Source organism: Spea bombifrons, chromosome 2 (genome assembly GCF_027358695.1).
Source record: "Spea bombifrons isolate aSpeBom1 chromosome 2, aSpeBom1.2.pri, whole genome shotgun sequence".
NCBI lineage: Eukaryota > Metazoa > Chordata > Amphibia > Anura > Pelobatidae > Spea > Spea bombifrons.
In genome coordinates this window covers 29,106,335-29,122,500 of record NC_071088.1, presented here as the reverse complement: position 1 = coordinate 29,122,500, position 16,166 = coordinate 29,106,335, and the positions used below count along the sequence as shown (strand labels likewise).

At 38.0% G+C, this 16,166-nt stretch overlaps 1 protein-coding gene across 2 annotated transcripts in view; it reads right to left on the bottom strand.

Moving 5' to 3' along the window:
* The window catches only part of POLA1 (DNA polymerase alpha 1, catalytic subunit), a 114,768-nt gene that overhangs the window by 67,793 nt on the left and 30,809 nt on the right, over positions 1-16,166 (bottom strand). For both annotated transcript variants that reach the window (XM_053457337.1, XM_053457338.1), the window contains exons 27-31: positions 4,378-4,410; positions 2,507-2,599; positions 1,972-2,177; positions 650-782; positions 148-279 (exon numbers count right to left, since the gene is read on the bottom strand). In XM_053457337.1, coding sequence (XP_053313312.1) covers positions 148-279; positions 650-782; positions 1,972-2,177; positions 2,507-2,599; positions 4,378-4,410 — 597 coding nt within the window. The remainder of the gene's footprint in view (positions 1-147; positions 280-649; positions 783-1,971; positions 2,178-2,506; positions 2,600-4,377; positions 4,411-16,166) is intronic.

Sequence of the window (16,166 nt, the reverse complement as noted above, 5' to 3'; positions counted from 1 at the left end):
GAAGTATCAGATAACATGAGCAGAAGTTGTTATTAATTATTAAGAGGCCTGACATCCAATGGAGAAACACATTACTCTGCCAAGTTGTGCCACGGGCATAGCCTTCCTTTTGCCATTTTCCAGAACAAAAATGTGTTTGTGCCGTACCTGACAGATGACATACGAGATGGTATCCCCAGCTTTCACCTTCTTGCCTCCTTGGGAATTGATCCACAGCGCAACATGAACATGGGGCAAGCTTTTTTTGTCAGGATAATCCTGAGGATCCTTTGTCAGCGCCTTTGATAAACGACACAAAAAACAAACATTGCAAATAAGTTCCAAAATTACCGAAAAACAAAGAACCACAAAAGAAAGCAAAAAGGGGGGGGGGGAGTCAGTCAGTTAAATTATATAATTAACAATATATTTCATGGTTAAAATAAGAAACAAAAAAAAAAAACACAGATTGGTTAAATAGAGAGTTAACATGGAAGCAATGCTTATCAGAGGCCTGCCTGATGAGAAGTAATTACGGCAAAGTTACGTTTACGGGGTAACGGCTGAGAGTCACAACTACTGGCCCCCTAAGAAAAAAATTGTCAGGCGTACATTGATTGAAATAGACAGGGATTTCTGGCAAAGATAAAAAGAAACCGTATTTCATTACCTTATTAATCTCAAACTGGCTGATGGGGACGCCACCGTTCATCACATTCTCACCAATTTCCGTAAGCTTCTTCTGAATGTTTTCTACTATGGTGTCACGGGGATGGTCGGACAGAATTTGGCTGATAACATAACTGAAACGATGCAGACCGGTAAACAAACAGGAGGCAGACAACAAGCTTAACACTACAGATCACATGCTGCATGTAGTAAGAAAAATACACTTTATTCTTTGCTCAAATGACCATTTCATAGAAAATGATGAGAAAAGGAAATAAAAAAAAAGTACCCATGCCTTGCAGATTCCCATTTATTAAAATAGGCAAAAATATAATAGTATATTGTTTATCAATATAATGATTATATATATATATATATATATATATATATATATATATATATATTCCCTCCACATTGCACAGATGGTATTTTCTGCGGGTTTCTGATACTGTGAAATACCTCAGATGTGTTATTGTCAGCATTTCCAGGAGCATATGATTCAAGTTACAAAATGGGCCACTGCTACTGCATCTGTTTTCTTTGTAAAGCCAAAGCCCCTTGCTGGGCTATAACAAAAGCATAACAGCGTTCAATATTTTGGTATTTTGTTGTGCTTTTCAGAATTAAGATTTCAAGACAAAGTCTAGAGGCGGTGCCGCGCAGCAAAGCAATTCCAGTTTAATACAAAGCTGCTGCCGATTAGGAAGTCTTCAAGAACTGGCACTTCTACAACTAGATCTGAGGTTTCCCGAGAGAATTATGAAATTAATTTTTTTTTTACACGAGTCTCAGAAAATCCCAGGTACCGACAGTCATCTGGAAAGGATATTTAGTGAATACGCACCATGACCCGGGAAGATTGTTTAAAAAACAGTAAACTAAAATGGTCAGAGTAAAAAAAAAAAAAAAAAAAAAAAAGGCTGCTACCATGAGAAAGGATTTGGGTTTTATACAAACATTATAATCGGTCGATAAAATATATTCAATTTAATAAGCCAGATCTGGGGAAACCGCCACATCCTCAAGGCACCAACTAATGGCAAATTTAACGGTGCTGTTCCGACAGCAGGTATTTTTTTATGTCAACATAGAATTGGAAACAACCCGTCCCAGTAACTCTTTAATCGTGTGAAATTGCCTAATTCAAGGTGAATAGGTTGATTGTTGTCAAAAACAGGACGACAGAAAGTGTATACTAGAGAGAGCAATTTCTTATCTACCTGGAACAGCACCTTTAAACATGCAAGTAATAAAGTCAATTACTTGATAGTGATTTGAGAGGGAACGGGGTTTTAAAATACTTTACACGTGTAAGGAACTCACTTTCCAGCAAGTTTGGCAAGTTCACACCAATCCCTTCTGACGATATCCAGCCCTTTCAGCTCCTGTTTCGTGGCGTACTTCCCATCGCCAGTAGGCTCCACGACAAGAGCGGCATATTTCTTTTTCTTTAGAAGTAGAAGAGATTTAAAGATTCCATCTATATCGATCTCCAGCAGTTTGTAGGATTTGTTTATCTCACTTTTAACCTGGGAAAAAAAAGAGAATAGGCATGACTGAACTACTGGATAAAAGGAAAAAAAAATAAAAATAAAATAAAAATCAGAAAGTAGGTTTTCCAACTAGTAAGCAAGCTGCACACTGAACACATACTAGCCACGATTAGAGAGTGGGGAGCGGAAACTTTTCAGAAGTGAAAAGGTCCAAGAAAATTAATGGTGTCAATTGCCCATTACTAATCTTAACAATTTACATGTTATTACCTTCCAGTGCTGGTGGGCAAATCAGATACTTTAGCAGATCAACTACTAAACTGAGTAATATCTAGAATACTAAGAAGAATGAGACGCTCACTAACCTTGTTTCCAAGCTTAAAGACTTCCTCCAAATTGTTACAGTTGGTATTGATCATGATAGAATCCGTATCACCATATATCACTTCAAGATTCATCTGTCAAACAAAAAAAAAAGTAAAGAAAAGAAATGTGCAAATCAGGTCTTTGTAATTAAAACGTTAGTTCTGTTATTTCAGAGCGCTGTGTTCGGAAGGGATTAAATAAAATATTATACATGTCTGTATGAGTTTTCAGAAAGGGAAAAGGAGCTTAGAAAATGCGCTGGCTTGGACGTATACAAATCCTTACTTTTGGGTAATGGAAACTATACTGTAGTGTAGAAATACTTCTAATACTTAAAACCGAATGGGTTCATTAGGAAGAGTAGAAATAGAGGTGACTTAAAGTGAATTCTCTAAACAGGAAGCTGACTGCAGCACTTTTGACTTTACTCTGCATTCTAATATTTGGATATTGTGGGGGGGGGCGGCCAATTACTACCTTGTGAGAATGGCTCCTACTTCTGTGACAGACATTCTACTAACTGGGATAATTCCAAGTACTAATTCCATTACAAAAATCATTTTAGATGGCTCCTCAAATGCCCCGCTAGAAGACCTCCTAATCTGATGTGTCCGGCCACAATTCGAATAAGTATCTAACAAGTACAAATCCTTTCTTAAAGAACTTGTGTAGATACATATCGGTTAAGCCATTATGCTTGCTCGGCTCTCCCAACGATACAATGCATTTCCACAGATCTGTGTTCTCGAGCTAAAATGAATGATTTCATTCTTCATAGCAGAACAGCCATTTACTGTGGATTACAACACAAACACGAAAACGACTGCACTATTAGAGCAGGGAGATAAAAGCACAGGGCCAAAAAAGAAAATTAGAATAAAACATTAGGGAGGGAGGAAGGAACGCAGCCATTTTCGCTGATTTGTTTGTAGCCGAACACTTGGATTTTTTTTTTTGCAACAAGAATAGAAACTTAACATAATATGGTATTATAATTATTTTCAGGGTCATTAACACACTAGCGTTCAGAGTCACTGCTTTAAATGATGGCCGAATTAAAAATACAATGATACTAGATTTGTATGTTACATGGAGATACACAGACATTCATTTTATATATATATATATATATATATATATTATACACACACACACACATATATTATATATATATATATATACACACACACACACACACATATATATATATACATATATATATACACACACACATATATATATATATATACATATATATATACACACACACATACACACACTTCAAAGTACTTGAAATTAAGAAAAAACTAATCTTTTGAAATTAGCAGTGACATTAATAATTTTATGTCCATTTATTTTAAAAAACATTAAAGTGCAGCGGAAGCGGGGAAGAAATCGTCCTGTAACTGTTAAATGTCAGGAGCCAATAAAAGCAGACATAAAAGTGCATATTTTATTTTGAGAACAGTATAGAACGCTGAAACTATTTAGCCGAAGATGAAGGGAGCCAGAAAAACAATCATAATAAACACAACGCTGCAGCTCATACAATATAGCGGAACTGCGAGTAAACTCTAATTAACACTGTTGCTAATTTGCTGGAAAGACTCGCATGCAGGCTTCAAGCAGCGCTCCATCATATCTGTGTTAGGGAAAGAATGAAGCTATAATCCATTAGGAAGGATTACATTGGTAAATAGGCATCCAAAGAGAAACACTTTCCAGTTTGTTTGGGTTACAGTTTTGTGGCGTACAACAACTTCGCCAGGTGTGGCCTTTGTTGTTTTTCCGTGTTTGTTTTTGTTCGTACATTAAAAAAAAGGGAAACCTTAGATGAAAGCAGAGTGAAAAAATAAGCAGCCAAACTCACCTTCTGCACCATCTCTTTCGTATGCAGGAGAATCTAGATGTAAAAAATATAAATAAATTAGTGTGCATCACTAAAAATTACGCATTGTAAAAATAGGGTTTGATGACTATTGCCTGCAGAAAATAATTCTGCTTGCCAAGATATTTAGAGGTATAGCAACAACGTCAAATCAAGTCAGGGGCAGATCATGTTACTTTGGTAAATGCCTGATCTCCAGCTCTTTGCTACAATCATCAATGAACTTGAAAAAGATTATACAGAAAAATGGATATCCAGTACAGCGCAGTAAAGATTTAGGATGGAGAGTCTGCCTACAACATACAATATATACATGTATGGGCCATCCTAAATATTGATTGGACCCTAGGCATTTTTTGCCCTCCCCCCCGTGCACTCCCTGGCAGGCAATCAGGCCCTCTACCTCAAAAAACCTCCCAAAACATTAGAAGATTGACAGAGGGAATCTGACCCTAGCAAGAGATAGCCTCATGCGCCAGGCAGGGGAGGAGCACAATCCTACGCCGATCACATAACACATGAATGGTGCAGGTCCGTTAAGTGACCAGAAACTGACGTGCACATCATGATCAGGGTCGGCATTTGTTGTCCCCTCCTACTCTTTTGATCCCTCATGTAGTTCAGTATAGATCAAATAAACACAGCACTGAAGGTATAGATCGACTGAATAAGATGTACAAACCTTGCGTTTGGAGGTATAGAGTAAATAACTAGTACATGGAAACACTGCATTGTAGGTGCAGCAACGGAATACACAAACCCTTACAGGCATAAGATAAACTGAAAATCAAAAGTAAACCCAGCATTGAATGTATAGATCAAATACATGGAAAACGATAAATTGCAGACAGAGCACAGGTCATGCACCCAAAGTCCATCTACAGGCACCCTGTTTGGATGCACTGGGCTTTCCATCTTTGACCCCAAATAGCAAGTGCAAGAGGGAAGCATTTTAAAGCAGAAGAAATGCTAGGACATGGGGACAGTCAAAAATTAGGGAGTCACAGGCTTAGATGTAACGCAAGGATGTTATACTTCACTGCGGTGGGTAAGTGAACAGTCTCCCAGCAGCAGCAGCAAAGGATAACACAGTGAGGGAATATAAAACATACTAAGGACAGACATATATCCTCATTATGAGGCCAATGACAGAATAACGTTTAAGATCTTTTCAGCAGTGCAGACTAGATGGGCCGTTACGGTCTGTTAAGATTCTAGGTTTGTCAATACTTGGTCCTTATAGCCCCTGCATGCAGGACATATGTCAAACCCCTGTGTGTTTTTACATTGTTCTAATAGGTTCTGGATACTTTATTAAATAAAAGCACAGATGATGCTGTTCAGTACAGTTTACATGGATAGTAAATTTGATGGTGGAATGTTGGAGAAAAGGGAGGGAGAAGAAAAGCAGTTTTGTTTTCTCAGTTCTACTCGAAAGGGAAATATGTTCCACAAAAAAAAAATGAAATAAAAAGAGCTCTAAATGACAGCGCAGCTGCCGCTAAAGAACTCAAACAAAAGAAATGCAGATAATTGTCTAATAAGAATTTCATAAAACATTTAGCCAGAAACAAACATGTTCTTTCTATTTGTTCTCATTTAAAGCTCTTGTAGTCGCCTTGCCACGAGAGGCTTCTATAACATATATACGTCACCCTTATTAGTAGGTAGGCTTTTGAGTTTTCCTGTGTCTAATTTGAAGTATTGTTACTTGCTGGATGTTGAGCAGATTGATTTATTCAAACGAACCATATGGGACTGATTGCAAAACAAATCATCACATTCAAAACTATTTATGCTCTGACAAACACCAACATTGTGCCATTTGCTCTATTGTTTCTGTGCGAGATGCCATTTGCACAATCAAAAAGACTGCTCTTTTACATCAAATCTGAGGCACAGTATGGAGCAAAATCAAAAAAGGTGAGGCTTGCGCAATACATGAAATAGCTGACGGGGGTTCATCATCTGACACCACACACAAAAAAATTTGAAAAATGCACAAATTTAAGCATTCAATGCTTGTGTTGCATCAAGTTCAGAGTAGCCAGGCAATGGTGCATGTGGTCAGGGACAAACTTTCGTTTTTTAAAGTCAACTTTTTATTTTATCGATCTTACGTAATGCTATTTTTGAGCTAATTTACAAATGAACTACAGGAGCCAAAAATGTGTCAAATTACCCCTGCAAATCAGAGGCGTATTGAAGTGCTCTGCTTCTTGGATGCATTCGCTGTGTGTCTTGGCAGCAGAGATGCGAATCCCTGAAGATTCGTTTGGTAAAATGGCTCCCCAAGGGCTGCTCAACTTGAAGAAGCTCCAGCACTACTCCTGAAGTGACCAAACATATAATCATAGCACCTTTAACATATAGGCAACACAGTTGCAGCCCCTTAAATGGTGTATGCAAAGCAAACGTTGTGTACTTTAGCACAATCAGTTGCCTTTGAATGTGCTATACTTAACCCCTTAATGACAAATGACGTGCCAGGCACGTCAGTTAACGACCAATGCTGTGCCTGGCATTAAATAAGCCTAGAAAGAGATAAAAACAAAACAAAAAAAACACTATATAATTTGTGTGGGTACAGTAAACCCGAGCCCCGCAGAAATATTAAAACAACCTCAGTCCAGAAGGGTAAAAAAACAAAACAAAACAAACAAAAAAACAGCCTGGTCCTTTAGGGGTTAAGCGGTTTCATAGAGCAAGCATGTGTTGGAACCATTCAGTAGTAACATAATTGTACAGACAGCTGAAGCCAAGCTAGGAGCCACTCTGGGAACACCCCGTAAGTTATTTTATCATTCCTTAAATGGAACATCACTTTTTACCGACTACAATTAGTTTGCAGAAGTGACTAGATGTAGACCAATTAGTTAAGAACATGTCATGTATTATTTTTTATCAGACATGTAACGCGAATCCAATGCACACAGCAAAGGAAAAAATTCTCACATTTTATTGCCAGCAGCCAGGACAAACAACACAAAACGGTGAGCAACTGAGTCCACTGTTAAAAGTGACTGGCATGCTAGACAATTTGGCCTAAACATTAACAAATTGCTAGCATATATACCCATCTCCAAAGCATTATAATTAGAAACACCACTGCTGTCTTTTCATGATGCCGGGATCCCATGACAAGCGTCACTAACATATTGGTTGAAAATTTAGAACAAAAAGGCACACTGCAAGGTGGTCAAAGGACCTGCTCCACTGGGTGAATTAAACATTTTTGTAACTAAAAGGATTAAAAAAAAAAACTTCCAAGTACTGAAACATCAAGACCCTTCTGAGAAATAATAGAAACCAAGATTAGCCTCTCCTAACAGAATCTGAGAAGACATCCTAAAATGTCCTGTGTTTTATTGTGATTAAACCTTGAAGGAAAAAGAAAGAAAAACACAAAACCGAGTGCTTCACTACACAACAAATCAACATTATGGGTACGGAAATCTCTCAGCTGCTTCAACGGACCTAAAAAGGAGCCAAAGACAGTCAGCCGCCATGGTGTCATAGGAAACCTAGTCAATTAAAAGTATTTCAACAAAACAAAAGCACAATTGATCAAACAATCAATCAAAACCATTATGAAGCAAAATGCCGTAACTACAACAGCAATTAATTGAGCACCTATGTCAGGGTTTAGTTTCCCAAACGACAGACGCGCAAGCTGATTCTGCCCAATCTGCCAAAGGTTCAGTCGAAGGTGGCGACAGCCAGGACGACGCAGAGGGGTACAAAATACTCGAGTGCTTCATTAATAAGCCAATTCGGCATTTCACAGCTACACCTGCGTATATTTTCATCATCGGTCGGGTGATGGAACGTCACACCCCCAGCCCTCAGATGTCACCTTCAAGTCTAAAAATAAAAAATATAATAAAAAAAAATACATTAAAAATAAAAAAATACTTTATGCTTATTTTTTCCCCTCCTTAACAAAGTACAGCTGTTGAGAATAATTGTTCAAGATCTTACCCTGTAATGTCAACTGCAGCAGAACAAAGACTATTTAATTAGCAAATCTATTCAGTAATTCAACACCTATTATATCAAATGCCTTCATGATTTTATTCAGGATAATTGGCTAAGAGGGTTATTACTGACATTCAGATGGAATTTAAAATTCCTACATGAGTCGAGTCATAATAGCAGTAATGATCTCCCCAATCAGGAGATTGTGTGTCACGCGAGGCTCTCCGACATTGCAGCGTAGCCCATTTCATGACTTCTTAATTCCCAGCCTCGGCTCGGCGAGGGCTCTTCATGCAGATATTTCACCCGGCGATGCAGCTTTAATGGGACGCTATTAAAATACGCAGAACAAAAAAGGCAACAATTTGATTTCTCTCTCCAGCCCCCATGTGTGCGTGTTAAAAGAGTGACAGCGCTGCCATCGTATCAATCAGCCCAGAGATTCTGATAGCTGCAATAAAAGGTCTGCGTGCCCGGGGAAGGGGATGTCTGCAATTAAAACCAGCAGGGCACACGTATTCACCAACCCCCCTTTACCAAAATTAAAACACGGGATTTGCCAAACTTCGAAGGCGGGGTGGACTTTGTTCCTTTTTTCAGAAAAGTATTCACGGGAAAATAAAAGAATTTCTAATTAAAACACATGGCGCAACACACAATGGGAGATCAATGTATCAACACTCCAGCCACCATATGCGCTATATATATGCTATAATAAATGTATTTCCGGCTCAGTTGCCTGCATGAGCACAACAGTGACCATCAGACCAGCTCGGGTTTCTGCAAGTTCCAGGGGGGTCTAACAATGCCTTCAAACAGCCAAATCAGATATGAAACATGGAGAGGGTGGAGGGCAAGTACTTGCCAGACACCTTTTCATTCAGCTTTGGTGGGACACTAAACTGTCCTGCGTGGCTCGCCCACACATCTATTGATTTAGATAAAACTATGGATCCCAGTAAGACTAAAGATATTCAACTCCTCCATTATTACTTTGGTTCATTTAAACAATGGCGTACTAGGATTGCAACATTAGATAATACAGGGGAAACAAAAATGTTATTTAAAAAGAGGGCGTCTATATAAAATTTAAGTAGTTCCACCCTTACCTATAGAGAAACCGGTAGAATAAGTTTTAAGCAGCCGTAGCTGTTCATATTTAACAGAGTGATTCGCGCTCCTCAGTTTTATCTCGGATTTAAAAGCCTACAGATCTCATATCCAAAGTAATATATATCGTTTCTAACACGGCTGATCTGCATTTCATCCAATTTCATAAACTCAATGTTCATGTTATAAACACAGCAGGGCATTTTCCAGAAGCCATGCTTCCCACAACTTCTTATGCTGTGCTATACGGATGTCAAAAGCTATATATTTTTATAATGGCTCATACAAAGTATTTAAAAGCTGAAAACAATCAATGGTTAGAAAATACATTCTAGGGTTTATTCCCTAAAGAGACTGTTTGAATTAACACTACACTAAACTGGAGTGAAACGGCCAATTGTGAGCTACTGCAAGAGCTTGGCTGGCCCTATATAAAAATCTATAGTTAACTCAATAAAATTCCCAGAAACTCGTTTCACAGACTTAACTTTGCATAATGTAAGATCACATGTAAAACTATGTGTGCATATAAAATATATATCTTTTAGAGGGTGTTCGCTTATCTTTTTTTTCCATCCTACTTTGCCCAGATAAAGTTCTAATACAAATTTATATAGATCCTGCTTTTTTGGTATCCTGCCCAAAGCTGTCAAATAGATGGCGTCACATCACTGGTCACATACAGCTGCACACACATTCAGTGCTTTCTCATGGAAAGGGGACTAAAGAAGCGCTGCTATACAGTATACATAGTATCCATGGCACATACAACGATGTAGCAGACAGTAATGCTGCTTTCCGCCAAGCAAGCACCAGCTACGTTGATTCAAGGAGATGTCGGCACAAAGACTGCTGGAATTCAGCAGCTGCAGCGGGAACACTGCTGGCGCGACACAGTCAGGTTTCTGCTACAAGGTCAGACAAATCATAGCTAACCTTTGAACTCTAGCCAAATGATGTGCCATCAAAAAGATTTAAAAAATAAAAAAACGGGACTGCTGATACAAGCTACTGTAGATTGAAAGCTCCTCACAATAACCTTCAACACAAAGAATGTCACCTACACCAAAAGAGACAATCTGGAAACACTTTCAAATCAGAGGCAGTCGGTACTCATGGCCAGAATCTTGGGGAATCCGTCAGTTTTGCCCCCACAATAAAATAGGCAAACCGCAGACGGCCAGCAAGGAAATCCAAAAAGGGTATAACCACGGACAAAAAGTCCATACAAGGTATAACCGCGGGCCAATACTCAATACCAGGTATTAATATAAAAGGAAGCACTAAAAAACAAAAAAAAACCCTTACAACAGAAGGACCTAGCAGACTGACACGCGTGTAACACAGAAGTCCAGCACTGGGTGGTTACCATACACACACACATATATATATATATATATATATATATATTTATTTTTTATTTTTTTTATTTTATTTTTTAAGGCTGCCAAAGTCCCCCCACCACCACACAGAAGTCTTATCAGTATTTGTGGTATTTTATTTTATAAATTATATATATATATATATATATATATATATAAAATTGTATTTTTATTCTTATTTAGGGCAGTTTAGAGGTCCAAGTAGAAAAGGGAGAGCCCAAACCCCCTACACAGAGATTTGTAATTTATTTTTAAATCTTTTTCTGTTTAGATTAAGATCGTCCCAAAATCTATAATCTGATTACATATCATGAAAAAGCAAGGGATTGTCCTCTTTCGTGTAACACCAGATCATCTTTGTCTTTCAGCATGCTCTTACCATCAGAGCAGAGTGAAACTAATGAAGGAATTGTTTTCTTCCAACAGTCAATTATGCTCTGGTCATGCTAATAAGTATTATAAACAAATCGGCCCTGAAGAGACCAGGGGTTTTTAAACCAACATCATTAATGAGCTAATAGCCCCAATTTAAACGTTTGTCCAATTACCTAGTTTTAACACAGATAAAACCTTTGGCAGGTGTATAAAAGTAAAAAAAAAAAAAAATAAATAAAAAAAAAAATACTATGATTCATTTTCAGGGTTGAACAAATCAGTATAAAATTATGCTTCTCTATTTTGGAGACGCAAATTAGAAAAGATTTAGGTGGTCAGCTACTTGGCCCCAATAATTTTTTTCCTCTTACATAGGGGTTAAACAGCAGCTAGAATTGAAAAGGTAAAACTATAAAAGAGGAACAACACATGGGACAAAACTTTTTACTGCTAATGTACAAGCGCTTAAGATATTTTTGCCCCCAAAAGCCAGAAAGAAGAAAAAAAAAAAAAAACCCCCACAAAACTTGAAAATACATAAGTGATTGAATTAATTGCCTTTACTGACTAATTAGATTTCCTAACATCAATAGTCTCAAGTTAGTCACAGCTTTTGTCAACCTTTAACCCCGCGAGGAGCTTCTGTTTTGACAGAGAAGGCAGCTGTGGCAAACTTTTTTTTTTGATCCTCTTGTAAGACAATCATCTTGACCAGTGCCAAAAAAATCCACTTGGTTTAACCCCTTCCGCAGCGCAGGCATCTGCAGGACAAACACTAAGCTTAAAAATGCAGTTCTATTTTTGCGTTGAAGCGGCTGATGACCTGAAAGGTGTCTAACGTTTAAAGTGAATTTAAAGGGCAAGCGGCTGATATTACCGCGATGCAAAACAAGGAAGATTTTTTTCTTGTAGAACAGCCAATTAATGTGTTCATCTCTTTAACACACAATGCGTCCTACCGTTCGCTACCTTAAAGTATATCATAAATAAAATAATGAACAGGATCGCCCCAACATGTAAAGGGTGAGATAAGAGGAATACTTCTGGCTTTGAATCATCCAAGGAGTCACTATGATATTGAGAGGATCCAAGAATAATGATGATGAAGCCTGCTGACCCCCGCCACGCGAGTCTGCTGCTCAAAATGGCACTGCTGCATGACACTGGCATGTTGACACCTGGGAACTGAGCACATAGGGAAGGCCAAGTATCGGATCAGTTTCCCGTCAGCTGCCGAGGGAGCGGACACTTAAGCTGCTTTAAGGTCTCTCATTCTTCCATTTAAAAGGGGGTTCAAGGACATGGCAGCCTGTCCCTCATAAACATGCCAACCAACTGCACTTGTCTTAAAAACAACAAGGACGGCAAAGATCTGAAGCAGCGATCCAGGATAGCAAGTGGAAAAAAAAAATCCTTCTCAATTTAACATTGTCAGGGAGTGCCACTCAATCACTTGAGTGCTAAACTATTTGCCACAGGGACTCCCTTCATTTATTAGACATCAGTCAGTTTGCTCACTTAATTTAACTGGAATATGATACGGCAACCTCCCTCAACTGTCACAAAACTTAGTTAATCTGGTTGGCAGGGGAATCTTTTTTACACGGATGTGCACTTGACAAAATGAGGTAGAAGCACATAGCCGTGGTAGACTGACAGAAATAGCCCGGAATAATCAGAGTCATGATATATAGCATTTATGTAGTTCTGAAATACAAAAGCGTTTAATTGCCAAAGGGAAAGTTGCCAGGAGAGCTGTGGTTCCAAGTCCTTCATGACACTATTATGAAGACCAAGTAAGTTTATCTGCCTGGCTCTGTATAATGTATAATTCAAGGTGAGGAGACTTCATTGATTTAACTATGCTTTACACAGGGCCAGCCAAGCTCTTCCTATAGCAGAAGCTCACTTGAGTTGGCCTTTTATAATGTATAGCCAAGTGAGGAACTTGAAACGCCAGCTCTCCTTTTAGTGAATGGACCCAATAAACACTGGTTTATTTTATATTTGAGCGGTCATTCTCTCAGGGTATAATATCTGCATTCCACCCATATGTCTGTATTTATCATGACACAGCTTAATAATTACATTTATTTACTACCTTCCTCAGTAGAGGACTATACAATTCTCGTTATTCTCGCCTATTCCTTGTCATTTTGTTGAATCCAAGTGCTGGATCGACAAGCTGAAAAATATTGCTTTGGTTCCATGACTTCAATCAACAAATTCCTGTAGGCCACACGGAAGCTGAGCTATTAAAATTGTTGTATTATGGAGAAGTCCCACAGTAGACAAGAAGTCAGAGAAGTGCTGAAAGATGGTAACAGGTGAATTGATAAAAAGCTCTAAGCGCCAACTAAACATACATGTTCTTACATCATTGTCCCCAAATATGCAGAACTAGCAATAGTGCTTAAAAAATAAAAAATAAATAGCGTGAGCAGGTTAATCATGAGGGAATGTCATTATAAATGCAGACATACGAGTGGAGCACAGGTATTATACCCGGAGACAATGACTTTTATGCGGTGTGATGAAACTGGACAGATTAATGTTTTGTATGACATTTTTACATACATGTTTACATGCAAGCACGTACCGTTGAGTTCATAAATTTTTAAACATGGTCACGGAAAAATAGAACCAAATTGACTCAAATAGAACCCTTGACTCAAGATTTAGCAAGAGGACATAAGAGTATCAACCCGTTATATGAAACAACAGACACTGGCCATCCTAGATTCAACCTTGTTATTTCTAGTTATTCAGCTTTAAATATTTGCATCCCTGCTAATTGTATTTTCCATGAATTCTCCAATATTTATTTTCTTTTTTTGTAACAAAGTGTCTCGCTACTACTACTTCCATACTCAAAGTATCGCATTAAAGTTGTGTAAAATAAAAAATCGACTTCTAGAATGACTACACACAGAGAAATTAAACACAGACCATAAAATTACTAGTATAAAGCATGAAAAAGGCAACACACAACTGTCAGTAGAAGCACGAGATGTGGCATATGTTGGCTTTTATGAGGGCTTTAGATGTAAAGTAATTTATTACTTGGAAGTGCCAAGCTAAACAGAACTCTAGAAGGCAGGAGGAGAGCATGTTAAGCTCTCGACTTCTCCTTCCTATCAAACAGATTACACACAGAGTCAAATACACAGCTAGTCCCGACAGTTTGTTTCTCTCACACGCTAGCAATATTGTAACAAAAAGGTTAGTATTTGTGAGCACGCTTGGCGTAGCAAGTCCTGTAATATTACAGAACATATATGACCGGCGTCAAGGCTGGCGCTACCATTTACTACTACTTCGCAAGCGAGTGCCTATAGGAAGCGGGGGCCAGAGCGGTTTCCTAAAGCCCTATGGTCAGCCCATGCTTGTATAAAGCATTTCAGATTTTGAGTAATTTTCTGTTTTTTTTTTGTTTTTTTTTGTTTTTTTTTTTAGAAGAAAAAAAAAAAGGCACTAGAAGTGATGGTAATTGAAACAACCGACATATAACTTTCCTATTTGTTTGTAAATGTAGTTGTTTTAAAAGGGACTGTTATCCGAGTCGTTGCTGATGATCCGTGTTCCATTACTTTATCAGCGTGGAACTCTGGAGATAATTTTAAAAGAATTTAGGAAGTTAATAACTGTTTATCGAAAATTTTTTTTTTTTTTTTTTTTTTTTAAACACAGATTTTAAATCTGTAAATAGACACTTCACAAGATTCTACTAAACTGTAAAACACAGGATTTTGGGAAAACAACAGCCGATATAAGTAGATATAGAATAAATGACAGAAGTGACAGTTCACAATTCACTTTGGCTCGTGGCATTTGTCCAGCCTTAATCAGATTGACTCGCACCGTATAACGCATGCTTTTATTAAGAGCGGACTACGTTATTTATTGTAACTGTGTCCTACAAAGAACTACATTTCCACGTAAGCTGGCGTAATAGTTCTATGTATGATAGAGTCTTCACACGAATAAGTGCGTGTTGTCTTTGCTCTGGCGTTAGTGGAATGTCTCAGAGGGTTCCTCTTTGTAGACATATTAATTTTACTAGTTGGTAAAGAGTGTCACTTTACAGCTGGAAATTTAAAGCATGCAAATAAACATACATCTTCACAGACTGCCACAAATAAACTATGAACAAAAAATTCCTATTGTTTCATTCTGACCCCAGCTGCATTTTTGCAGGGTCATAAATATATCAGGTTTTCGGCAGACTCTGTTCGCCCTCTGAACTTTGGTTCAAAGCTATTTCAACTGTTAAAGCCGCTTCCAGAATTAAGAGACCATATAGCCAGTTTATTTTTCTTATGAGTGTTAGCATAACCTCAGGCCCAGATGAGCAAATCAGCGTCTACGGACTGTAAGTTCATCACCACTGAATTTCATGGATACTCGCTCACTGCATCCTAGTTATATGAAAGTACAATGGTCCGGAGTTTAGAGTAGCAAGTGGTAATCTTGAGGAAATATATTCCCTTGTATATGCCGACACAGAAATCACTTGAGAAAGCAAAATATGAAATAAACACCATTTTTGATCAGTTAAAAGTGGAGAACTGTGGATGTTCTGCGAATACTGTATTGTACAATTTTCCCACCTAAGAGGACGTGCATATCTTGAAAACACACAACATACATATTGCATACGAGTTATAAAAAAAAAAAATTAAATGTATTTTCACAAAAGAAATGGTGAAAAAAATAAGACTGTAATAGAGATAAAAAATAATTTGACTTTTGCAAGCGAAGATAAAGTGTACAGAACACTATATTACAGCGTTCATTTGTAGCATTCAACATGCACCCACTGAAGCAGATGGTGGGTTTCTTTGAGACCCCACCATAGCGAACAATAACCCAACCACATAATGGCGAAGAGAGTGCCCACCACAGCACTGAAATAAGAAAGAAGAA